This window comes from Apus apus, chromosome 2 (assembly GCF_020740795.1).
Source record: "Apus apus isolate bApuApu2 chromosome 2, bApuApu2.pri.cur, whole genome shotgun sequence".
NCBI classification, from domain to species: domain Eukaryota; kingdom Metazoa; phylum Chordata; class Aves; order Apodiformes; family Apodidae; genus Apus; species Apus apus.
This window is the reverse complement of record NC_067283.1, coordinates 26484910-26509271: the sequence shown is the minus strand read 5'-3', so window position 1 is coordinate 26509271 and position 24362 is coordinate 26484910. Positions and strand designations below refer to the sequence as shown.

Here is a 24362-nt window from a genome sequence, read left to right as displayed (position 1 = left end):
CCAGTGCTTCCGGTTGCGGGGGCAGCGGGGAAGGAAAAGCGGCGGCACTTCCGGCGCAGGGGCGGGGGGAAGGAAGGGCTGTTGCGCTTCCGGAGCGGGGGCGCGGGGGGCTCGTCGCCGGGCCGGGCCGGGCCGGGTGCCCGGTCTGCGCCCCCCGGTCTGCGCCCCGGGCGGGAGCGGCCTGCCGGAGGGCCCGGCGGGACGCCGGTAGTTACGCTGAGAGCTGCAGCGGTGCGGCCGGAGGTGGCAAACCTCGGGAAGAGCGGGTTTGTTTCGGAGCCTCCTGCTGCCTTTTGCCATCCAGGTGGCTCTCCCTGCACGTTTTCTGACGGCAGTAGCTTCCCAAGCCTCTGGTTTCTCTGAGGGTCTCGTTATCGGCAGCACGAAGTAGATGTTCTCCTGTGTATGTGCTGCGGAGGTCTGCAAACGTGAAAACCCTGGCTGTGACTGGTACGTGGCCTGGTAAGAGTTGCTGTTGAAACTTGTTTGGTGGCGATCTTGGAGCATCTTCCGGAATAAAATTTTCATTTTATACGGACCAGCTTTTGTCTGAAAGTAGTTCTGTGGCGTGTTAGTGGCACTGAATGAGTATTTGTTGTAAGAGAGGACACGGTTGGGATCCGATGTAGCATCGCCTGCAAAGCCAGTTCCTGCGACGAAGGACTTTCCTCCCCCCGGTATGGAACAGAGAGAGCAGAACAAGACGTGTGAGCCCGCTGGAGATCTGCTGCTGTGGTCAGGAGAGAGCGGGTGACAGCTGACCTCAGGTTCTTCAGAAATACTAGCAGTGACTTGTTAATTGAAGTTGAAATTCTTCAGAAAACGAATAAAACAAACTAAAAATTGTGTGCGTTTTCTGTGTGGAAAAGAATACAACAAAACAACAAACAAACAAAAACTTTTCTAATCATCTGTTGTCTATGAATGGAGGGAATAGCTGATGCTGGAGGTCTTTCTAATTGTGCAGATAAAGAAACGGTAAAAGCCTGTGCCTGGAAATTGGAGCTTAGCATCTTTTGGCAGAATATCAAGTACACGTTTTGAAGCAGATAGCACAGTAGTATTCTCCAAGACTCAAACCCCTTAAACCAACTAAAAGAAATGTTTTATTGTATCTGGTGTTTGCGTATTTTATGGATACAGTGCAGTAATCATTTGCTGAAATTTTGTGAGGTAGTAGGGGAGGTATTCTCCCTGCAAGTCTTTACAATGTATCTTCTACAGAAGAAAAAGGTTTGTATTTCAGAAGGAATTGCTAATGCTAGACCTATAGTCATCATAGAAAACACTGACTTAGTTAAGATCTGATTTTACACTTAAGTAAGATTTGAAATCTTCTACCCAGACATTACATAACAGCAAGACTAGCTGGTTGCCATTTACGTGGACTGTTGTTAGAGAGGGATGAAAAAGGTTGGGGAAAATGTAGTCTGATTCCAAGGACTGTGGTGCACCAAGGAGGTACTCCAGCTTTCCCCTTCATGCTCAGCTCTTTTTGCGTTTAGTCCCTCTAGCTTCTCTCTTTCCAAGTTCTTCTCCCTGTTCTAATCCAAGTGTATCATGACTACGGGCAGGTTACCTTTTTCAAAGGCTTTCAGTTGGGCTAAAGATCAGTAGATTTGCATAAGAAGTACAGTAAAAACATCTATCTTCTACCTTCTTTCTCTACGCCCTCTACTTTCCAAAGTACACCTTACTGCTCCAAAACACTAAGGATGCAGATTATATTTAAAAGAAAAACACCTGGGTTTCATTAGGCTCCGTCTTGGAAACGACTGGAGTGCTTTGGCTCAAAAACTTAGAAAGATATCTGGCATGAATAGTTTCAATTTTTGCTTTTAAAGTTACATGTGACTATAAACAACAAAAAACGGAGGCATAAATGGGAAATACTGGGCCACTGTAATAAAAGAGTGTGGTTGCCAGCCTGCCAGTAATCAGGCAGATGTGTTCTATGCATGCTCCCTAGCTGTGCCCTTTGCTTCATCTCTGGTTTTGAATGTGCTCTGTGATGGGCATTACAAGTGGTTATGAAGTCTGATCCAAGCCCCACAGATGCCAAACAGGAGTCTTTGTTTGACTTCATATACTCACAAAGATGCCCAGGGAAGAACAACTAAGGCTTTATTACATAGTCATGTCAGATAAACTCAAAATTATCTCCTTTCATGTATGTAAGTTAAAACATACTGAAAAACAGGTATTCTTGCCATCACTTAGGTTTATCGTGTGGATCATAACTAAACCCCAGAATAGTTTTCCTTACTAATAATAACCTTTAGGAACTCAGCAATGGGATCACTATCAGTAGTTCACTGTCATAGAGAGAACTTCTCTTGAACTGGATCTTATGTTTTGATAAGCAAGCTTGGTCATCAGGTGCTTACAAAAATAAATTGAAGTGTACAGGCTTTACAAAGGGTGATGTAAAGGATTTGAAGACAGAATATGCTGTATTTCAACCAGGTTCCTTATTGCTGAGCCTGACCAATGCAATTTTTCAAACTAATAATTTTTCATAGCTACAAAATGGATGTTGTGATCACTGCATATAAAAACTCTGTTCATCTTTGCTTTAAGCTGTCAGTGAAGTAAAGCATTTTATTAAAATAATTCTAAAGTCCAATTTTTTTACCCCTTTTTTTCTTAGGGACAACAAAGGGATTGTGGAATTTCAGGAACAGGACTGCCAGGAAGTACAAGTAAATCTGTCTTGAAATAGTTACTGTTTTAATCCTTGCTCTGTTTTCTTACTGTTGTAAATAATAATTTACCTGAAGACCAATGAGCAACATTTGTAAGGCCAGTATTACATGTGTTCTAAAGTGACACAACCGGATTGTCATTTGGATTCTCTGGAAACCCTGAACTGTGCTGCCTTTAGCAGATGACACTACCTTGCTGATATGTATGTGATCACTTTCAGCTTTCATGGACTTTGTAGTGCTCAGAAGATCTACATACCAGATACTGGTGCTCCCAGTCAGGGTATCTAAAAGTGAGGAAAGTTCTAAATGGATATTTAGTTTCTCAGGATCAGATAGGAACTAAGGAGTAAAACCAGTTCTTTTGGGAAATGGCCTCCCTCCTTAAAGCATTGGATCTTAGTCTTCAGCTTCCACCTTCTGTTACAATGGGGCCAGCATTTTGCTCAGACAGTAGCCTTACTCACCAGCTGCCTCTTAAGTAGGTGTTGAATGAGTCACCCTGTATGACAGGCTATCATTATGCATTATCTTGTAGATACACCAGAGGGCAGGGTTTAGATAGCATAAATATCTTTACAGCTTGCTGTGAGAAACGTTTGTAGCGCCAATGAACAGGCCCAAACAGATCCTTCAGCGAAGCAGTTTATTTACACTCTTGCAAGAACGGGTGACCTAACCAAGTAGGCACACCTGATAGTGAGGTGAGCAACTGTTTATATTCTCTATTCCCGAAGCAAAGTTCCCTCCCATGTTTCCCCACTGGCTGCGTAGTCCAGGGTTTACAGCCTATCCAACGCTTCTAGTTATCCTATAAGTTTCCTGCCCCTGCTTACACATTCCATTCTAGCAGTTTACTTTTTACCTTTTAAGGTATAATTCTGACCTTTCTTGCCCCCTTGGCTGTCTTCCCAAGCACCAAAATGATCTATACCTACTGGTGTCCTCCTGCTCCGAGGAGCAAGATAGAAGTGACTTTGTTTGGTCTTATCTTGGCCATAAATCCTCCATGTTCGGATCCCCCAGATGGAGCCCAATTAAGTCCCTCAGTTTTGTGGACCATAAACCACCCCAGGTGTCACTGGAATCCGCAGATATCTCACTTCTCTCTTAAACAAACTATTATATTCCTAATACTAGGGTATATAAAAAACCAAAACAAAACCCAACAATATGTTTCTAACACTAAGATGCGAAAACAACACTACATTTCTTTTCTAACGTTACATTAATTGAATTCAGCAGCTAAATGACCCTTTTGATATATTTATTGCAATCCAATTTTCAAAAGACATAGAATCATGCCTTTACTAACATAGTGTGTGAATAACAGTAGCCCTGAAATAAGTTATAACTAGTATAAGGAACGGTGGTTTTTAAAAAAACTGTTTAAAATAGGAGCTTCAAATTGCTTCCTTTAGCTGTATCTCCTAGCCAGAAAAAAATTCTACCATTCTTTTTAGTAACTGTTGTCATTCTTACTGAGTCAAGAACATATTGGGGGGAAAATATGTAAATTTAGGGCAGTCAATTTTAGTTTATATCCTCAACGAAATTGATCTAAAGTGTAAAATTCCTTTGACATATTACATGAATGTACAATAGAATAGTCACCTTCTTTCATACTTTCATAGATCTGTATCGTATTTGCATTCACTTGTGGCTTTCCAAGATACAGAATCACAATTTACTTTGTCTTGATACAGAAGCTATCTCTTGTCTTTGTCAGCTCTCTTTTCATTTCTTCTTTACAGGTTTTTGAGTTGCAGGAAGAAGAATAACAGGAAGTATTCAAAGAGGGTAGATATTGTACCAGGAAAGAAAGCTGATATGTGATTTTTTCCAATAGAAGAGGTGAATTAGCATGAATGCAGGAACTAAGGGCTTTTAAACTTGAAATTCTATAGCGGCATAAGGTGAGTTTTAGAGATAAAACTTTCTGTTGCAGACCAGAGCTTTAGTATGGCCATGTTATGAGTGAATTTAGGCAAATTCAATAGTCCTGGGGGCTAGATAGATGTACTGAGCATCTTATTCAGGGCATGTGGTTCAGAGCAGCCATTGAAACACAGCTGTACTAAACAGTTTAACAAGAAGTATTAGTAGTGTTAAATACAATGCTGTCAATCTGGAGGCATTACTTCCATCAGATTTGATTTCTAAGTGAATATAAAGCTATGAAGCTATGTACTGCAAAGACTAGTGAAAAAATAAAGCACGAATCATAAATCTACAATCTTGTAACAGAATCATCAAGATCATTATTGTACCTCCAAAGTAAATAGTGAAAGACAGTTTAGACTGTTCCAGAGACCAGGTACACACAACATGTAACAACAGATCTACAGATTGTCTAGCCAGAGAAATACAACCAAATTTTACTCCATTGCTATATGAGCACTAAATGTTTGTGAGAACTACCAGGTTACATCTGTGTTTGACCGGTCAGGAATTATTATGTCTAAAAATAATTAATGTTAGCATTTTCTGATCTCTGATAAATGAATCATGTTTGCAGGTCCAAAAAAAAGGAGCAATCTTTGAACACAGCCAGAAATCCATTCACTCCATTCTGTTTTAGCACATAATGCTGATAAACCTTGATGAGTGCTGGAAAAAGCATTCTTCTGACCATCTGACAATGTCTTTCTGGAACCGGCTGTTTACAAGTCTTGATCTAAACATGCATAATGGTAAGAATAAGTGTGTAAACAGATCCATGTGACTAATATGTTACTAGGAAAATGCTTAATCACTATTGTGTCTGATCCAATAGATGCTGAATGCTGCTGGTAATTATAATTTATATATAGCATTAGCAGATATTTAGTGTGAAAGATCGTATTCCACTGAAACTCTTTAGTCTCGGTTTTATATAATGGAGACAGCATTTATTTAATTAAGAAAATTAGCCTCAGTGGATGTGGCACATGCTCATCCAGCATCTGACAGGAGATGATGGAGAGGTTTCTAGGAAAGGGGCCTTTCAGAAGCAGGCTGCAGCTGCTGGGACAGCTAATCCTTCCTCAGTTGCACTGGGAAAAGAGTGTGAGCAGCAGTGCCATGTATTATTATTATTGTTGTTGTTGTTGTTGTTATTATTATTATTATTATTATTATTATTATTATTATTATTATTATTATTATTATTATTATTATTATTATTTTCTGGTAGCAGCATGTTCCTCCAGTGTGTTTCATGTTAACAGGGCATGCACAGACTGACAGTTCTGTGTTGGAATGGTACTATGTACAATCTCATGGCAGATGTACAGCTCTCCCATGCAACCAGGTTACCATTATCTCCATCTTTGCTAAGAGCTAAGAACTGAGTTACTTAGTATGTGTTCTCTCACAGTTTAAATAAATTAAAGTCACATATGCTATCATACTGGCTCACAGAATTCATTACTAGATTATGGGTGTTTGCAAAAGTGTGAATTCTAGATGAATAGCTTTGAAAAGAGGATCTATCCTTGGAGAAGCAGAAAGTGGGGATTCAGGAGGTGTTTGGTCTACCAACAGAGGAGACATTGCTCTCAGGATAGATGAAGGGTGCTTCTACTAGGCTGAATGAAGTCAGAGACTCTTTTATTCTCAGTGGTCAGTGATGCCCTGTTCTTTTTCCTCCTGTACTTTCCCCTTCACCGAAATGTTAATGAAATTAGCAGAAAATGTACTCTACTTACTTAAAAGCTCCTAGTTAGCATATTCCATTGTGGTTATTTAAACACCAGATTTAAAGCAAAGCAGGTATGGCTTCTCTACAGTTTTCTACAAGGCAACTGAAAAAAGACAGGCAGGTGTGATTATCTACACCATTTTATAATAGCAAGTTTTAGTGAAACACCACTTGCTGTGTCTGTGTCCAGGGAGATCAAACATTGTAATAACTCTCTGATTTAGGAGAAACCCTAACCTATGACTTTCACCTACATTGCTATTAGGGTCTGTAACTGTACCAAAAATAAAAAATGAGTATTTGATTAGTGAAGTTTAAGTAGTTCATTCCTTCCCCTTTTAGTTTTCCATATTGCAGAATGTGAAGGTAATCTGAATCTTAGAATGTTACTCTCCTCAGTGAATTGCTTCTTTCCCTCCCTGCTCATAACTGCTTTAACTTCCTTCAAGAACAATATAACATTTGTATGCAGATTTATGAAGTGTGCTTTCCAGTACAGCAAGTTTTTTTGTAAACAATGAAACAAAGACTAGGTTTCTTTGGATCAAATATTCCCAGCCATACAACAGTAACCTCCGATTTCCTAATATTTCTATTTATTGCAATGCACGTAGGTACTCCTACAGTGTCTGGAGTCCTCTTTTGCAGTACTTCTGCTCCCTTCCCACATTACTTAAGTACCTTGTCTTCATTTTCCTTCCCTGTCCTCACTGCTCCCATCAGCCCTACCAGCCACCTGTGTCTTTTCCTGCCTTTTTGGTAAGAGTTAGCAAATAATGTGTCTGGTTTGCAGCCTTGGGCTCTGATTGTCAAGTTCATGAGTTCCTATGGACTGAGCAGCCAGTGGAGGAAACTCAAGTAAGGGCTGACTTCTATTTGCCTTGTATGTGTGTGTCAGAGGGTGGTGGTGGTAGACGCCACCAGGTGCTGCATTCACTGCATGGCTCCTGTGACTTATTACAAGTGCCAGCTTAGTATCTCTGTCTTAAATCTGGTAGAAAGTAGCCATAGAACTCAAAGGCTGACTGCATGAGATTCACTTAGGTTAGAAAAGAGGCTCTCAGGATTCTGCAGGAGGCAAAAAATGGTTTTCCCCACCTTGTTTAACCTGCTGTAAGGAAAATATTCGTCAGTAATTTTAACAGATTTGGTTTGTATGAGTCTAGTAGATAGACTGCTTCAGGTGTAGTTCTGTGGATTTATAATCACAGAAGGCTGTCTTTGCTACTTGTGTACTTATAGAAGGTCTTCCTGGTGTCTTAGGCTTAGAGCATCACTAAATAACTGGTATTTTCCATTTTGCATTTTTAATACAGCATATGAAACAACATTAATGTTACTCCTTTTATAGTTTTTTTTTCTTTTTGTTTCTCTATTTTCCGAATAATAAAAACTGGATCATAGCAAATCATCAGCCTTGTTAAAGAAATTAACAATATAAATAAAAAAAAAAATCAGGGGGGAAAAAAATTAAATAAATCATTTAACAAAAATTTAAAAGTGAATGCAAAGACAATAATTAAGAAGACAGTGATGCAAACAGATGACTGACAAACTTTTAGTAGGACTTAAAATGTCTCATGAAAACTGAAGTTTTAAGCTTTACACGTGTCATGAGCCGGTACTGGGGGGCTACCGGCTGTCAGGAGCTTTTGCGACTTCCCCCCCGACGTGGAGGGGCTGTTGGATGAGCCCGAGGATCCCCCGTGGCGCTGCCTCTCGCAGAGGAGCGGCCGCGGCGGGGCCGTGTTGTAGGGTGGAGGTTAGAATGCACCCCCACCACCCTCACAAATTGCTACTGAGACCAATGTTTACTTCACAAATTAATCGGTTTATTAAGGGTTAACACAAACTGAGGGATGAGGTTTAGGGAAAATATAAATGAAAATGGCTACCAGGGATATATATATATGTGCTGCAACCGGCAGCAACACGGGGGGGCTCCGGCCCCAACCCCAGGGCTCAGGACCCCGGCGCACTGGGCGCTGAGGCCCGGCTGGACCCGGGGCAGGAGGGCAGGCAGGGTGGGTCCCAGCACCAGGCTCTGCAGCAGGGGAATGTCCCACGCAGAAAGCACCTGAGCAGCCCGCAGAGGGGCCACCTGCAGCACTCGCTGCCTTTGATACCCCCGTGACCCACCTGTCCAGGCAGTGTCACTGTCCAGAGCCAATGAGCATCCATGAGCCCCAAGTTAGGGCGGTGACTGCCAGGGGCAAGGTATGACTTGTCGCTCATCCTTTCTGTCCCCTACCACATCTGTTGTTTTTGTTTCAGTTGTCCTTGAGTAGCAAGTCTGTTTTAGTCCATTAGCTGGAAATAATCAGCAGAAGGCCTTTGCTGCCTTAAAGACATTTTGTTTAGACTTATGTGGGGAAGAAAAGAACAGTTTCCCACAAGTAAAGATATCTGTTTAAACTATATGAAGAAGAACTGTTGGTAGAAATAGAGCAAAGATGTCAGTCAGAAGTAAAAAACCTTTACCTTCTAATTAATCAAATGATTCATGAGAAGCCTGGTTTTGTGACCATTAATTAATGAAGTCATACAGATGCTGGTTGTAGTTTGCCCAGTCACAGGAAGACAAACTTGTACGTATGCGCTTCTTGCATTTCTGTCAGTCACTAGACAACTAAAAGTAATAGTTTTGCTCTGCAGTAGTATTCCTGAAATCATGTCTGTTGTAGAATTCACATCTGCAGCTGCCATAGAAGTCATGCTTCTCTGCAACTCCATCTCAGGCTTCAGTAAAAGCTGAACGTGTTCCATCTGCCACATGACTACAAGTCCTTGAAATGTGTGAGGGTTCTGTTTGCACTAGCATGCATCGTTCCCCTTCTCGGGCAGCCTTTCCATTCCCCACGATCTGGAAAGATCAACCTTGTAAACCCCTGGCAGACACGGACAAGATTTATGGAACTAAGGTCTCTGTAGCATGATGGGGCAAAGGTATCTGCCCTATGAATGCTGAAAGGGAGGCTGAGGATGCCTCCAGCAGCATGAGGGGCACTTCAGGGGGCTGTGGTGGATTGAGCAGGGATTTCAGGAGAACAGGCTGTCGAGCACAAATACACCAAAGTATGTTTGGGTTACCCAACCCCCAAATTTAGAGGGGTTAGCTGTGGTATCCCAGATGTATAACGTCTGCAGTGTATGAATCTTGAAGCAATGTGTGCTTTCTCACTGTGTTTTCTGAGCTGAGAACAACTCTGATGTTCTTAGGTCAAGAGCTGGGCATTTTTTCCACTACTCTGGTGGTCTTTTCAAGTTTCTGCTTGGGACAGAGGACGACTGTTGTTCAGCGCACATCGGAAATGTAAAGAATTTTACAAAATACAGTAAAACCAAAGAGATTATTAACTATTGCTAAAATTATCTCCTTTGTTGAAGAGCACAAGTACTCTTCCTTTAGGACAACTACTGACATGCTTTATTCCTCTCCTGTACTAGGGACCTCCAGGACCAGCCACCCCCCCAGGCCCAATAGGCCCAAAAGGCATGGGAGATGCTGGACCAAAGGTATGTGTACAGTAGAAGTACATGCAGCTGACTAGCAGACAAGGTAGACAAATATCTTCCAGAAAATGCATTAGATTAGAATGGTATTTATATGACAAAATGCTGCCATCTCATCTCCCACTTCCCATTTCAGTTAGAGGAAAAGTTTACAATAGACTTTTCTGCCATGATCGATACAAATAAATTCTAGCTTTATCCCCAAATCTGATGCCAATCTGCAGGTTTTCCATACATCCAAAGACCCAGCAAGTTTGTAGATGCTGGAGTTTCCATGTGGAAGTTAGAATCCAACACAGGCAGAGTATAATAATAATTATGCACTAATAATCATGCACTTCCTTTGTCCTACAGAAATGCAAGGGAGGAGCCCCCAGAGTAGGAAATATTGCTTATGTGGAACTAGTGAGATATTTTTAAGTTCCTAGAAATGGATTCCTAAGACTATAAACCTTCATCTAAAGTTACTATTAGCTCAGAGGCAAAACTAGGCAGCAACTAAACCAAACGAAAACAAAACTGATAAAGGGGGTAGAAATACAACACTGAAATATTCCAAGTTTTTTTTCATAATTCACAGAATAGCTGAAGTGTTATAAAGTTCTAAGCAGTACGTAATTCACCTAAGAAGTCATGCTGTAAATACTATGTTATAAGGAATTAGGAAAAAAAAGGAGACTTAAGACTAAAATCCTAGAATAAATAGCTTTAAAATATCCCACAGAGTGGTTTTATTAATTTTTTCCTTGTTACATATGTGACATAGGAAACAGACAGCCTGTTGCAGGAGAAAGCAAAACAAATATTGTCCAAGCAAGTTTTTTTTTGAAGGAACTTTCAGCTTCATTTCCCAGAACATGAGAATTCCCATTTAAAATAAACAACAACAATAACTTCTTATAAATATATCCACGGTAAAGAAGAAACTGATGGACACTCATCCTTAGAATGACCACAGAATAGCTTGACAATGGGATTGGGGAATCCTGGCTTTGTTCTCTTATTCTAAATTGCTGCTTATCAATACATGACATTCCACAGAAAGCGATGCAAGATCTGGCCCATGACACAAACTACTAAACAACTGAAATTAATTTTAGTTATGTTATTCAATATAGACTTCCATAAAATACATATGGCTGAACTGTTGATTTTTATATGAGATTATATATTTTCCAAATAGAGATATGAAATTTGACATAGTAAAGTCCTGTAAGACATTTTTCTTGGTACTATGGGAGAACATTTCATTAAACCCTGGAACCTTGTATAAAATTATTAAGGCAGATATTGATAAGAATGTAACTTAAAACTACAGAATATCTAGGGCCATCATTATGTATGGTATTCCTCCTCATTTCCTAAATACATAATTCTGGAAAACAGCATTTCCCAAAGAAAAGGAAATGGAAGATCAGGTCAGGTAATGAAATAAGATTATTTCTCATTATGAAGACATGGTTGAAACATTACAAACCCCAGAAATATAAATCAGAATTTCAGTGGGAATATAGGGGCTTAATATAAAGAAATTTGAGTTATATCCAAAATGGAAATAAAATATTTTATTTTATTTTATTTTATTTTATTTTTTTAGTGAAAGGAAACCAATAGAGTATTTGCAGTGAAATTTCTCATAACTGGAATTTTTAAAATGAACATTTGTGGTTGTGTTCCTGAGAAGTATCACAAATATACATGATACACAGAAATGCACTCAGGAAAATCATAGTGCCTGGCTTACATGAGAGATCAAAAAGTGGGTCACAAGTCCCATTTGTTCCTATAATCATGAATTCATATAATTGCTGGGACAAGCAATTATTTGGCTTTGTAATTATTGGGAATTAGTAATAGATAATCACACCTGTGATTTAGCTCTGTGCACCCACTCTAGACATGGTGCAGACTACACTGGGAAAAAAGAAAATATAAAAATGTTTTTCCCCATCCCTGATTTTTTGCTCCTGTTTGCTTATTCAAAATTGTGAATCCTTAGTCTCTGCATAACTTCCTAGTAGCAAAGGTGCCACAAGGAAAAACAATACACTTGAATTGCAAGAATTCCCACAGAACTTAAATAATAAAATGAACAATCTGTTTTTTTCAAATAAAATGCAAGTGTACTGGCTACCTCTCATTTCTTCCACATAAAAAAATGAATATGAGAAGAACAGCAACAATCTCTGCCTATAAAAAAGAACATTTATTTGATAGAAGAGGCTAATAAATTTACACACTAGTTAATTTGAAATTCCTTGGAGTATCATTATAAAAGAATGTTCCACTCTGCTGAATCAGAGCTCTGTTCTCCCCACTTTCAGAAATGGCTCACATATGTGCACGCTGCTAGATAGGAATTTTATGTATCAGAGGTCAAATTCACATGAAAACAAAATTGGAACATGTGGGATACATTCAATCCTGGCAGCACCCTATTTTCTGTAGCATTGAAACAGAAGCACATAATGTCAGAATATAATAAAAAAATGATTTAAAAGCACTGTTACCAACTAGGAGGTGGCTTACAGACATTCAAGAGTAAGAGCTCAGCACTAGAAATAAAGCAAACTTCATTCTCAGTAACTGGATAGCAGAAGGATTATTAAAACCCTTAGCCCAGTCCCTAGTGCATGAACATTTGAGCTGGATCTAGTTGCAATATAAATAACTTTTGCAGCTTGGGCCCTGTCTATTTGAACTAAAATGTGGAAAGTAGAGATGCAATGTCTTTTTAAAAATATGTTCTTACAAATACCATTCTATCCACCAGCTCTCACTATGTAGTGCAGTGTCTGTTTTATGTTTCAGTGTCAAATATACATGCTTCACAGTAAATTAGGTGTATATATTTGGAACCCAAGATTTATTTTGCAGATGACCATTAAGTAATTTAATTAATTTTCTTTAAAAAATTGTATGGAATAGACATTGGAATCCCATTCTTAGGCTGTCTTGCCTCAGCTCAATTTCTTGTTTCAATGGTGTTTTTCTAGTTTACTGTTTTGCGGGTGATGAGAACCTTGTCTACAAGCACAATCCAAGAAATACATTAGACCTCATCAAAGAACAGTACTAATCCTTCTTTAAATGAATTCCCTGGAGGAAAGTGTAGGGTTATACCTTAGAAAAAAGAACTGCTCCAGTTTGCAACTCATAAAGCAAAATAAAAGTCTTTTTCTCTAAGCCAAGAAATACAGACATTTGAGGGTTACTATAAAGGTCTACAAAAGAGCTTTTCAGTGAGACATCTGGTATTAACTAAGCATGTGAGGCTAAAATTCAATCCTTCACCTGCAACGACCCCTGTGTAAGAATGTGTTACCCATGGGAGGAGAGACAGATGACTTCAAGTCACCCTTATGCTCTTTTTGGTCAGGGCTGGTCTAAGAGCAGGTTGTAGGTATATTGGATACTGGACCATAAGGAACCATTTACTTGTTGGGTAACCCCCCGTTCAGCTTTCTTCACAGCAGCTTACAGGCTGCTTCTCAGCCCACAGCAGCCCAGGATCTTCTAAAAAAAGCTTGCAATGCAAAGTCTTACCTGTATATCCACCTCTTAGTTCTGGCATCTCTGGCAGTTTCTGAAGGAGGCTGGGGCAAGGAAAGCTCTGGCTACTCTGCTCAACTTCTGTTTATGAAGAGTTCTCCTACAAGGAGTTGGTTGTATTATGGCCTGTGGGGACATGGACTGCAATAATTATTTCTGTGATAGTAGATGGTACTAAATAGGAAGTTATCCATATATGCCTAGACTCTCAGTCTTCCCTAAGAGCATGACAATCTCAAGCTAATTGTAAGAAGATGCATTGCAGGAGGAATTGAGAAACTGGGCATTTTTTGTAAGATCAGGAATATCTGTCATTCATCCCACTGCAGAGGAGCGTTTCCCAGCACCATGTACCAGACAAGCAGTACAATCTCTAAGTGTTTAAGATTGTAATCTTTTAAAGAGTTGATAGCTAGAATCTGGAGTGGGGGGGGAGGGGAAGAAGGGCAAAAAGTTCAAGGACATTGCCTCAGATCATCTGAGGAAGAACACTACTAAAAAAAGTACCTATCTCTTTAGTTCCCTTTTCCAAACCAGACCAGATCAAAACAACAAATTCCCCTCTTTGATCAGAACTGAGGGAGAAATTCCCTTCTGAGTGAACACAACGATCAGTTTCACCCAATCAGCTTGACACACCAATTAAAAGCTAAGAGCATCCATCTACCATACATATGTCCTGGCTCAAATTGGCCAGTCTCTAGTGCAGAAAGAGAAATTGAAAACAAATTCAGGACCCAAATGTTATATCAAGAAGGAAAACATTATAAGCATTATAAGATTCAGAGTTCCCACCTCTCTAAATCCATCAAACCTGAGCATAGTTTGGGCCCTAATATATATAAATAGCACACGTCAGGACTTAGCGTTAGAGTATCATAGACATTTATAAAAAACACAGATTGGAGTGATCTCCAATCTAGAGACTGAACCTTGGGCAATGAATCTAAAAGCAGTCATTAAAATGTCTGCACACATTCCTCTCAGAAAGTAAAGGAAGTCAGTAAAAGATTCCGTACTTTGTTTCTCTCCCTTTTTAATCAGTTTGATATGTTATTTCTTTTCACCTACCCCAACGCAAGTGTCAGCAGTGATTTGTGTGATTCGTGCTTGTGTCTCTCTCCCAGCTGGAATGCTCCCTCTGCAGGGGCAGCCGTTTCTGCAGTTGTGTCCCACTAGTCAGCTCCCTGTCCATCCCTGCCCAAGCCCTGGCACGGTGTAATGGGAAGATGGCACTATTGCCAAATAAGCTTGTTTTTCTTTTTCTTCTGTGGCTGATAAGTTTGCAAATTGGACTCCTAACTCTGTTAATTATTTTGATCAAGCAGACCTTTGCTTGGGGATTAATGTTCTTCACCTAAAACTAAAAAAAAAAGTAGGTGACTGCACTTGGGTTGTGGTTTTTTTTTATATCTATCTATAATGTGACTGTTTGTGTGTGTAACAATTGTTTTGTTTTTTTAAACTCAGTAATTTTACTGTCTTCTTGGGTGGATGAGCCATAACAGTTAATAGGTGATAAATTACTGACATTTCTGTGGCTATTTTCAGGGAGATTGTGGAATAGTCTATCCTGGGCCTCCAGGACCAAGGGGAAGCAGAACAGTTGGTCCCAAGGTTGGTATGATGCCGTGTTGAAGCTTTAGTGCTCTTTTGTGATGCTGGCTGCTAGACTCTGATCTCTCAGACAAAAATATCTTCATCAGTTATTGATTTACATTACTGCAACTGCACAAAAACATGGGCACTGATCATACACTTCTACCAAATGGTTAAGAATACTAACTGGATGAAAATTCCATTTGCAGCTAAACTTTATGAGATTACAGATGGAAATTGAACAGAACTATCAGGCTGATAAATTAGCTAAATGATGCATTTCTTCTCTTTGTATCTATTCTGTTTCTAAGAGATTATGTTGTGGTGGAAAATACGTTAAATGTGAATTTTATGTTTACAATTTTTGCTCAAAGAAATTGAATCCAATTAATTTCATTAGTAAAACCATTATGAAAGAAACATGAAAACAAAACGTCAATTCTGTAAGCAGCCAGCATGCGACATCTGGGCAATTTTTTCCACCCACCACTGAAGTGATTTAATATTCAAAAAAGAGGTGCTGGTAAGAAAATAAATTCAATACATGCCTGGATTTCTTTATTGTAGGTGTATCCATCAATTATTTTTATAAAGGCAACGAGAAGAAACATCATGTATATCTCTCCACGTTAACTGAAGTTAAAAATTTATATGCCTTTGTCATTTTTCCTATGATTTCCTTAACAGAAGTCTCTGCTGCCATTTTGAGTAAACTAGAATCTGAATGGAGAATCATTGCTATTACCAACCTGTTACGGAAATGCAAAGAGCAACAGGGCATGGAAATTTTCTCAGAATGTATGTGACTTTGCCTTGCTTTCTGAAAACTGCAGCAATTTCAGTACTTTGGTAGATCATACAGGCACAGTCTGTTTTGTAAAAGTAGCTTTGGATCGAGTGTCAAAATCTTACAAATGTGTGACTGACTCCATGCTACTTTCACAAAGCCTTTGAGAATGAAAAATGTGTTCTCTGTGGGGAAACATTAGTTTTCAAGGGTCAGGACCTGTTTGTGTCATCTAGTTCTTGAGATAAGCTATTCGGCACAATATTTTGTGTTAATTCCTGCTTATAAATATATAGGATTAACAGTATTTTTCACAGGAGATTCTGTCAAAATTTGTGGCACATTTTTTGTCTACACAGATGAGAATGATGACTTTTCAAACATCATTAATATCTAGAAATTAAATATTTAGAGTGATATATTTCTATTTAATAACAATCAAGTTTTTATATACTTCTGTCTAGATATTCAACATATGCAAAATTTAGGTAATGTATCTACTACTGATTGAATTCCTTTTACTATATTGGAGCACAGTGATTAGTTATTATAAGACAGTAATAAAAAATGCAACCTGAATGCTACAGAAAGTTTTATGAAGCTTGGTCAAATTTCAGAAGCTTTTTTCAATTAAAAATGAAGAAAGGGGAGAAAAGGAAAAACATTTAATTTTTATTTAACTTCGAAATGTTAGACTAGCCTGCCTCCAAAGCAAAAGGCTTTACTGTTATTGCTCTGCTCATATGTGCCTCCACTGTTGTGCCTCCCTTGTGTGGAGTAATTGCATGAGGCTGTTGTAAAAAGACATTTTCTGTTGGTTTCTATGCAGGAAAATCTAGGGAAAATACCACACTGTGTCATAAGTCAATTTTAGTCTTTAATTATTTTCAGCTTAATTGTTCTTTTGCTGTCCTGGGAATTCACCAAGGATAATTACTAAGGCCCACAGTGTGAAACCATAAACCAAAGAAGAATCAGAACTTGAGTCTTGACATGGTTTTACTTTTTTCTTGCAGTGACTTTGAGGTAACTTCTTCAGTGTTACCAGGAATAAAATTTGCCTCCTAATTCTTTTTTTTTGCCCCACTGACTGTTACAGGGTGTCATGGGACAGCAAGGCTTGCCTGGTCCACCTGGCTCCCCTGGCGACAGCATACAAGGAAGCAAGGTAATCCAGTTTAATGTGACATCAGTCCAGTTTCTTCTCAAAACTGTCTCTCCTGGAGAGTCCTTGTTTTTCTCTTTACCATTGAGTCAGTGAACTCCTGCAAGTATTCACTGTATAGTTAAGTTTCTTGTTCATAAGGCATGTAATACTTTAACTGAGTTTACAGTATTGGTAGCACCCAATTGCTCTCCTATTATTCTTGTCACTATAAATACATGTAACCTGGAAAAAAAAGTCTCATCTCAGCCACATCTTACGATTTATTTAGACTTAAAGGATCGTCCAAAGAAAACATCCACGGTTTTCTCTGGATGCCTCTGCAAAAGACAGTTACAAAGATCTACCGTGTCAAAATAAGTCAAACAACATGTACAGGAATATAAAAGAAATTAGCTGGTCTTCCACATACTCTTAATCAAGTTTTCACTCACCCAGTTCCACAACTTGTCTCCTTATAAGGAAAAACACAAACATGGAAACATATTCTGAACATTCAAAGCTAATAAACTGCGTGTCATAAATGTGTGGAAGAAAGTTATTAAAACTTGAGGCTCTAGTGAAGAATAACCTGTTTCTTGTGTTTCTCTTAAATCAGTGTTCTTGAAGTTGAACATGATTATTTCCCTGGATCAAGAAGACTGCTCAGCTCTCCAGCTCCAGGTCATCAAACCACCGGTGAGACCAGTGAGAGGGGCATTGTTTTAGTTGGTTTAGGAAAGATGCCTCTCTATACTGTGGTTGGCTGAAGACACTAAATCCACCAGGGAATTCATTGACAAGTAGGTTTTCCTTGGAAAACAGTGGCATGCTGAAACAACAACAAAATAATTAAAATTTACCTTGTTTCAGAGGAGAACCTTTATTTGCTTCAGCCTGGAATTGCTTCATAAAAGCTTTACCAGGAAAGCAATTATTTTGAATTTGTTTTGTCAGTACTTGCTCTGATTCTAGCTTCAATGTCTTCTATATTTATAATGATACATGAAAAAAAAATATTAGATAATATTTTTTCTGTTCCTGAAAATGATAAAGGTTACACAAAATATACTTGGTATGTACATCTATCTGTTTGTCTGTCTATCTATCTCTATATAGATATATACAGAATTCTGGATGTTGGTGCTGCCATGAATAAATACCTAAAGCATATTTTAGAAGTGTAGAGAGCTCTGTTTCATCATCACAGAATCACAGAATCCTAGGGATTGGAAGGGACCTCGAAAGATCATCTAGTCCAACCCCCCTGCCAGAGCAGGATCACCTAGAGCACATCACACAGGAACGTGTCCAGGTGGGTTTTGAATGTCTCCAGTGAAGGAGACTCCACAACCTCTCTGGGCAGCCTGTTCCAGGGCTCTGTCACTCTCACAGTAAAGAAGTTCTTCCTGATGTTTATGTGGAACCTCCTATGGTCCAGTTTGTACCCACTGCCCCTTGTCCTATCACTGGACACCACTGAGAAGAGCCTGGTTCTGTCCTCCAGACACTCGCCCTTTACATATTTGTAAACATTAATGAGGTCACCCCTCAGTCTCCTCTTCTCCAAGCTAAAGAGACCCAGCTCCCTCAGCCTTTCCTCATAAGGGAGATGTTCCACTCCCATAATCATCTTTGTGGCTCTGCGCTGGACTCTTTCAAGCAGTTCCCTGTCCTTCTGGAACTGAGGAACCCAGAACTGGGCACAATATTCCAGATGTGGCCTCCCCAAGGCAGAATAGAGGGGGAGGAGAACCTCCTTTGACCTACTAACCAGACCCTTTCTAATGCACCCCAGGATGCCATTGGCCTTCTTGGTTACAAGGGCACATTGCTGGCTTATGGTCATCGTCCTCTCCACCAGGAGCCCCAGGTCCCTCTCCCATACACTGCATGGAGATATTCCAGTGGAATAACACGGGCCAGTGACACGCTGTCAGAAGGAGGCAGGTTTGAATGTAAGGGTGTGGAATTTAGGGATGTGGGGAAGTAACGTGCGCTCTGGCTATGGAAGGTCTTTGTCTTTAGGTTTGAAACCAAAACTGTAAAGATATGGTGGATCAAACTCAGCTGGTGGTGTTTCTATAACATTCCATGAGTTATGTAGGTACACTCTTGTCATTTGAATTTTCTTTCCTTTACAATTGCTTTTAAAAATTATTATTATTCATATTATTTTAATATAATCCTTATGAGCAACTGATTTCTGAACAGCTTTGGTTCTGTCTTGCTCCTGTAGTACCTGTTTCCTCCATACACTGATGCTTCTTCAGCTCCTATCTGTCTCTTCTGTCCTTCTATCTTTTCACAGACATGTCAAACTTCATTTTTTTTTGGCCAGTCTTCATCAGCTGAAAGCCACTATACTCCTGCATTTGAACTATCAATATCACTTGAAATATTTTTTAATATATACATAGAGCTCAGTCTGCATAACGTAAGATGAGAACGATAAAAATGAGGTGGTTTTCAAGTAACTTTATGTTGATAGCTACATTCACAGGTCTTTTTTATGCTTGGTTTCCTTTCAAAACCACAGTCTAGACATTCTCAGATCTGCACTCAGTTCATTGAATTACATTTTTATATAGAAGTATGCTTATTTATCAGCAATCTAGCAGGATATTAGGGTCAAGGATCTCAGGGTCTGCATTTTTACATGCATACCAGTTCGTTTTTTATGCTAAGACTAATGGTCAAGTTTGAATTTAATTCTGTATGGGGATTGAACAAGCAAAGCAATAAATATTTTTAAATTAATACAGCATACTTACTGGATTTTACTACATGTTCAGTTATGGTATCTATGATAAATCTTTCTATGTTGATTGATTGCTCAAGTAGAGGAAGCAGGATCTGGTTCTGCAGCTGACGTTTCAAAGGATAGAACTGGCATGTATGCCTGTGAGAAATGTCAGCTGTACAGGTATGAATTTTTTTTAGAACAGTAGGTCTCATTCAGTTTTGATTACTTGAACACCATCCTAACAATGTCAAATGGGCTGTAAAAAAGTTATTATTAGTGAAGGACCACTGGAATACACAGCATATCGTGATTTAGGTTCATCTGTATGTGCTCTGCAGATCTGCAAAGGTGTTGATCAGGAAGCTCTGTAATCAGGAAGGATAGTCAGTCCCAGTGCTGCACAGCAAGTACTGAGACAAGCTGGCACTCTCACTCTGTTTAAAAGCCATTTGTATTAATCATCTACATGAAGGACCCAGGAAGCACAATCCTGCTAAAAAAAGGATTCAAAGTAAATTAGATTAAATAGACCCTGTGCATTCCTACAACAGCACAAAAATAAATTGCCTTGTGTATCCCATTGCCTTAGGAATATATCCTATTTGCAGGATTATTTTTTTTTCCTAGTGAATCAGCTATGTAATTTGGTGCATCACAGCTTTTTATGCAGTCTCCAGAGTCTGCTTTACAGTGTTTGAATTTTTGCTGCTGTAAGGAACTGGGGAAGGGGAAAGGCGAAAAGTTCTGCTTACAGAGGCAAGAGGCTGCCGGTTAGCAGGTCAGTGGTAGGTAGCCCTGATGATGAGCAGAGCACTTAAGCTCCCTGTGTTAGGGCTGGCAGACCAAAGGGCTCCTGCAGGGCAGGGCTGTCAAGGAAGGGCTCCAATGAAGATGTGAAGAGTGGAGTGCAGTGCTCACCTGTGTGGAAGCAGTAGCTTCCATTTAGAAGGATCTGAGTCAAATCTGGAATTTGGACAGCAAAAGCCATCCACAGACCATGACTCATAGTATACTGCCTCTTCTAGGAGCTGCATCTCATTTTCTAACTCCTTGTGAACTCTCAGCTCCTGGGATTCAGGAGCCTTGAGTACAAGGAAGAGACGTTTGACTTGGCTGGTGCACTGTGCAGCTGCTTCTCCACCTACAGAAATTCACAAACCCCTATCAGCACAGCAGGAATTGTCACTGGTCAGTCCTGCTGAATTAGTGTGCCTCTGGAGAAGGTTGGAGTTTTGATAAATTTGGAAATGTGTTTTGTATTTCTCTGCCTGTTATGAGCAATATAACCCCTTTAGGCCCATTTGTGAGCAGCTCTGTGTTGTGGTTTAACCCCAGCTGGCAACTAAGCACAACACAAACGTTCGCTCGCTCCTCCCAGTGGGATGGGGGACAGAATCGGGAGGGTGAAAATGAGAAAACTCTTGCATTGAAATTGAAGACAGCTTCATAGGTAAAGCAAAAGATGTGTACACAAGCAAAGCAAGAGGAGGGATTCACTCACTTCTTCCCTTTGACAGGCAGGTGTGCAGCCATCCCCAGGAAAAGCCAGACTCCATCATGCGTAGCAGGTACTTGAGGAGACAAACACCATCACTCCAAACATCTCCCCTTCCTTCTTCTTCCACCAGCTTTTATTGCCGAGCACCATGTTGTATGGGATGGGATGTCTCTTTGGTCAGTTGGGGTCATCTGTCCTGTTGTGTCCCCTCTCAGTTTCTTGTGCACCCCCAGCCTACTTGTTGGCAGAGCAGTGTGGGAAGTAGAAAAGGCCTTGATGCTGTGTGAGCACAGCACACTATACAAGTATTAGCAAAATATGCTTTAGTGAGACAGTCTGAGAGCTCTTGACTGAAAAATAAAACTAACCTTGTACATAGGCTAGATTTGGTACAGGTGATGACTGCTCCTGAACTCATTGACGTTCTCTGGAGCTAGTTTTGGTATCTATACCAGGCTCTGCTATTATGTGAATTATGTATGTAATGTGAGTTATGGTGAAGCATTTATGTACCAGGGAATGTAATCACCTCTAGCTGTTTTTAAAATGTATACAGCAGTTGATCTGAAAAAAAATACTTGTGTTACCTTGTTAAATAAAGCAGGAAAGTTTCTGGAAGCCAGATGCTAGGAAGAATATTCTGTACATGTATATTCTCTACATAACAGCTGTGTTTGATATGTTGTATGCTCTCACTGCTAGCATAGTCATGCTTTTCAATTCTGTGTGCATGCAGCAGGGCACATGTAACAATAATTATAAACAAATTTGAACTTTGTAGCTGAATTGATAACTGTGGTCTGAAGTATCAGCAGAAAGGTGTTCTGCTGTCCACATAGTGGAAAGCAATGACGTCTTTTTGTTTACGTAAGATCAGAAAAACTAAGTCAACCCTGCAGAGGTTCTGGGTGTGTATTTCATATTGCTTTGGACATTGTTTTGCTGCTTGTAGACTGGATGAATAATTGTCTGACTCTCACTGAGGTTACTTTTGTCTTACATCTGTTTCAGTGAAATGCAAATACTTCATTTACTTAATCAGGAATAAATTCCTCATTATATACTTTATAAAAGCTTCAAGTGTGTTGTGAATAATATCCAATTGCTTATTTCTCCAGCTTCAGACCACTTCTGTCTTGAAAATGGTGTGCTCCATTGCATAGTACAAATATCTGGCATTTTCTATGAGGCAGAATGTGAATGAAGAATTCTATGAAGCAGAATAGTGAAGAGATACAGTATAGATTTTACTTTAATTTTCAGTTAAACTTACTTTCCATATTCTGTTCAGGGAGAAAAAGGAAATCAAGGTCTTCCTGGAGTAAAAGGATCAATAGGTATTGGCCTTCCTGGACCAAAGGTAAATCCTACATTTATGGTAAGGTAAGGAAAAGAAAAAGGTAATTTTTTCTTCCTTTCTTAGTTATTTGTGTCTTTGAAGATAAATGGAAGGCAAGACATTGCCTAGTACAGCTAACAAGGTAAGTACCTACTACTTATTTTTTGCTTTAGAGTCTGTGAAAATCCCAATTGTCTTTATGAACCAGGCTCTGAAGTAGGATATAGAATGAGGTCATGCCTATTCATAGGAGAATAATATTAGTCAAATTATGTATTCAATTACCTCCGATATTTTTTAGTCATTACAAACTGTCCTTTTATTTGCCAAGCTTTGACAAAAAAATAATTGTTTTTTTCCTAATGTCTTTTCAGGGCTTTGTTTTGTTTGATTTTTTTTTTTTGATACAAGGTTGTTTATGGAGTATTGCATTGCCTGTATTCTTGTGAATAAACAAACAGATTTCAGCATTCTTAAAACTAGAACACACAGCAAATTAATTAATACCTTTTTTTCAGAGACAAGAAGTTACCAGACTTATCAATGACATATGTAGTAAGCATTACAATATAGGAAACAAAGTAGTTTTAATAAAACAAGCTGAATTTATGTTGATTGAATGGATTTGTCCTCTGCATTTTTGTATGTAAAGATACCATTGATGTGAAAATGATGCTTTACTATGTTGCCAGAGCTATACTGGAAGTAATTTTGTCCAGCTCTGTTTGTATTTATCAGTAACTATAAATTAGTTCATTAATTGAGCTTTAACTGCATATCTGATATAAGAGTTGAATTCCTTTTTATGAAGGTAATTTCTCATAAAATGTCTGAAATGGTTATTCTTCTAGGTTGTGGTATCAAACGTACAGTAACACCACTGGAACTGGTATTTGTCATTGACAGTTCAGAAAGTGTTAGACCAGATAACTTCAATATTATCAAAACTTTTCTGAAAGCAGTCATTCATAAAGTATCAGCCAACCACACCAGAACCTGCATTGGCATTATCAACTTCAGCCATTAAGTGGAATTGCTGTCTTCTCTGAAGCAATACCAGACCAAAGAATACCTGAATTCAGCTGCTGATAAAATGCCCTAGTTAGGAGAAAGCATGTACACAGCTTCTGCTATCCAGGAAGCCACTCAGTCATTCCAGGCAGCACACCCAGCAGTAAGAAAAGTGGCTGTTGTACTAACAGATGGACAAGCTGCTAGTTGTGATAAAGTACAGCTGGATACTTCAGTAAGAAAGGTCCGTGCTATGAATATTGAGATGTTTGTCATTGGGATTGTTCAAAAGACTGATCCTCATTATGATGCTTTTCTGAAAGAAATGCAGCTCATGGCTACAGACCCTGATGAAGAACATGTTTACCACATAGATGACTTCATTACTCTTTCAGGTGAAAGAAACTACTTTAGTAAGAGGAAACTTGAAATAAGCGTATAAGAGTTTGCCTTTCTCACAGCAAGGCAAGGCAGCTTGCTGAATGGCAGCTAATGTTTCTCTTCCAGATGCAGCTTGCTTTTCTGTTTCTCTTCTTCTTTGGCAAAATGGAACTTTTACTAAATTTTTACCTCTTGCAGAAACAATAAAACACAATGAACACCAGTTTTCTGAGCTGAGGCCTCCTTTGGGGCACTCTTGTGTGAAAGATTGCATCAGCCTTCCCTCATACCCCTCTTGTGCTTAGCCATGGTTTCATCCCAGAGAGGTTGGTAGATTTTCTTCCACCTTGACAACATCCGTGTCTTGTTCTCTCTATTGCATATAGCTCTTGTCAGTCTTTGAGT

General features: G+C 39.3%; 1 protein-coding gene across 1 annotated transcript; it reads left to right on the top strand.

The window, feature by feature from the left end:
• Positions 1–77: 77 nt before the first annotated feature.
• Positions 78–23592, top strand: COL28A1 (collagen type XXVIII alpha 1 chain). The gene is made up of 8 exons (XM_051609257.1): positions 78–450; positions 2651–5398; positions 9835–9903; positions 15004–15069; positions 16938–17006; positions 17602–17681; positions 22518–22586; positions 23377–23592. Exons 2-8 carry the CDS (start codon positions 5293–5295, stop codon positions 23590–23592), a joined length of 675 nt encoding a protein of 224 aa, XP_051465217.1. The 5' UTR covers positions 78–450; positions 2651–5292.
• The last annotated feature ends 770 nt before the right edge of the window (positions 23593–24362 follow it).

Coding starts and splice junctions, on each gene's coding strand:
- COL28A1 (XM_051609257.1), top strand. CDS start 5,293: ATGCTGATAAACCTTGATGAGTGCTGGAAAAAGCATTCTTCTGACCAT. Junction 15,070..16,937: donor GCAGAACAGTTGGTCCCAAG/GTTGGTATGATG, acceptor TGACTGTTACAG/GGTGTCATGGGACAGCAAGG. Junction 17,007..17,601: donor ACAGCATACAAGGAAGCAAG/GTAATCCAGTTT, acceptor CTCTTAAATCAG/TGTTCTTGAAGTTGAACATG.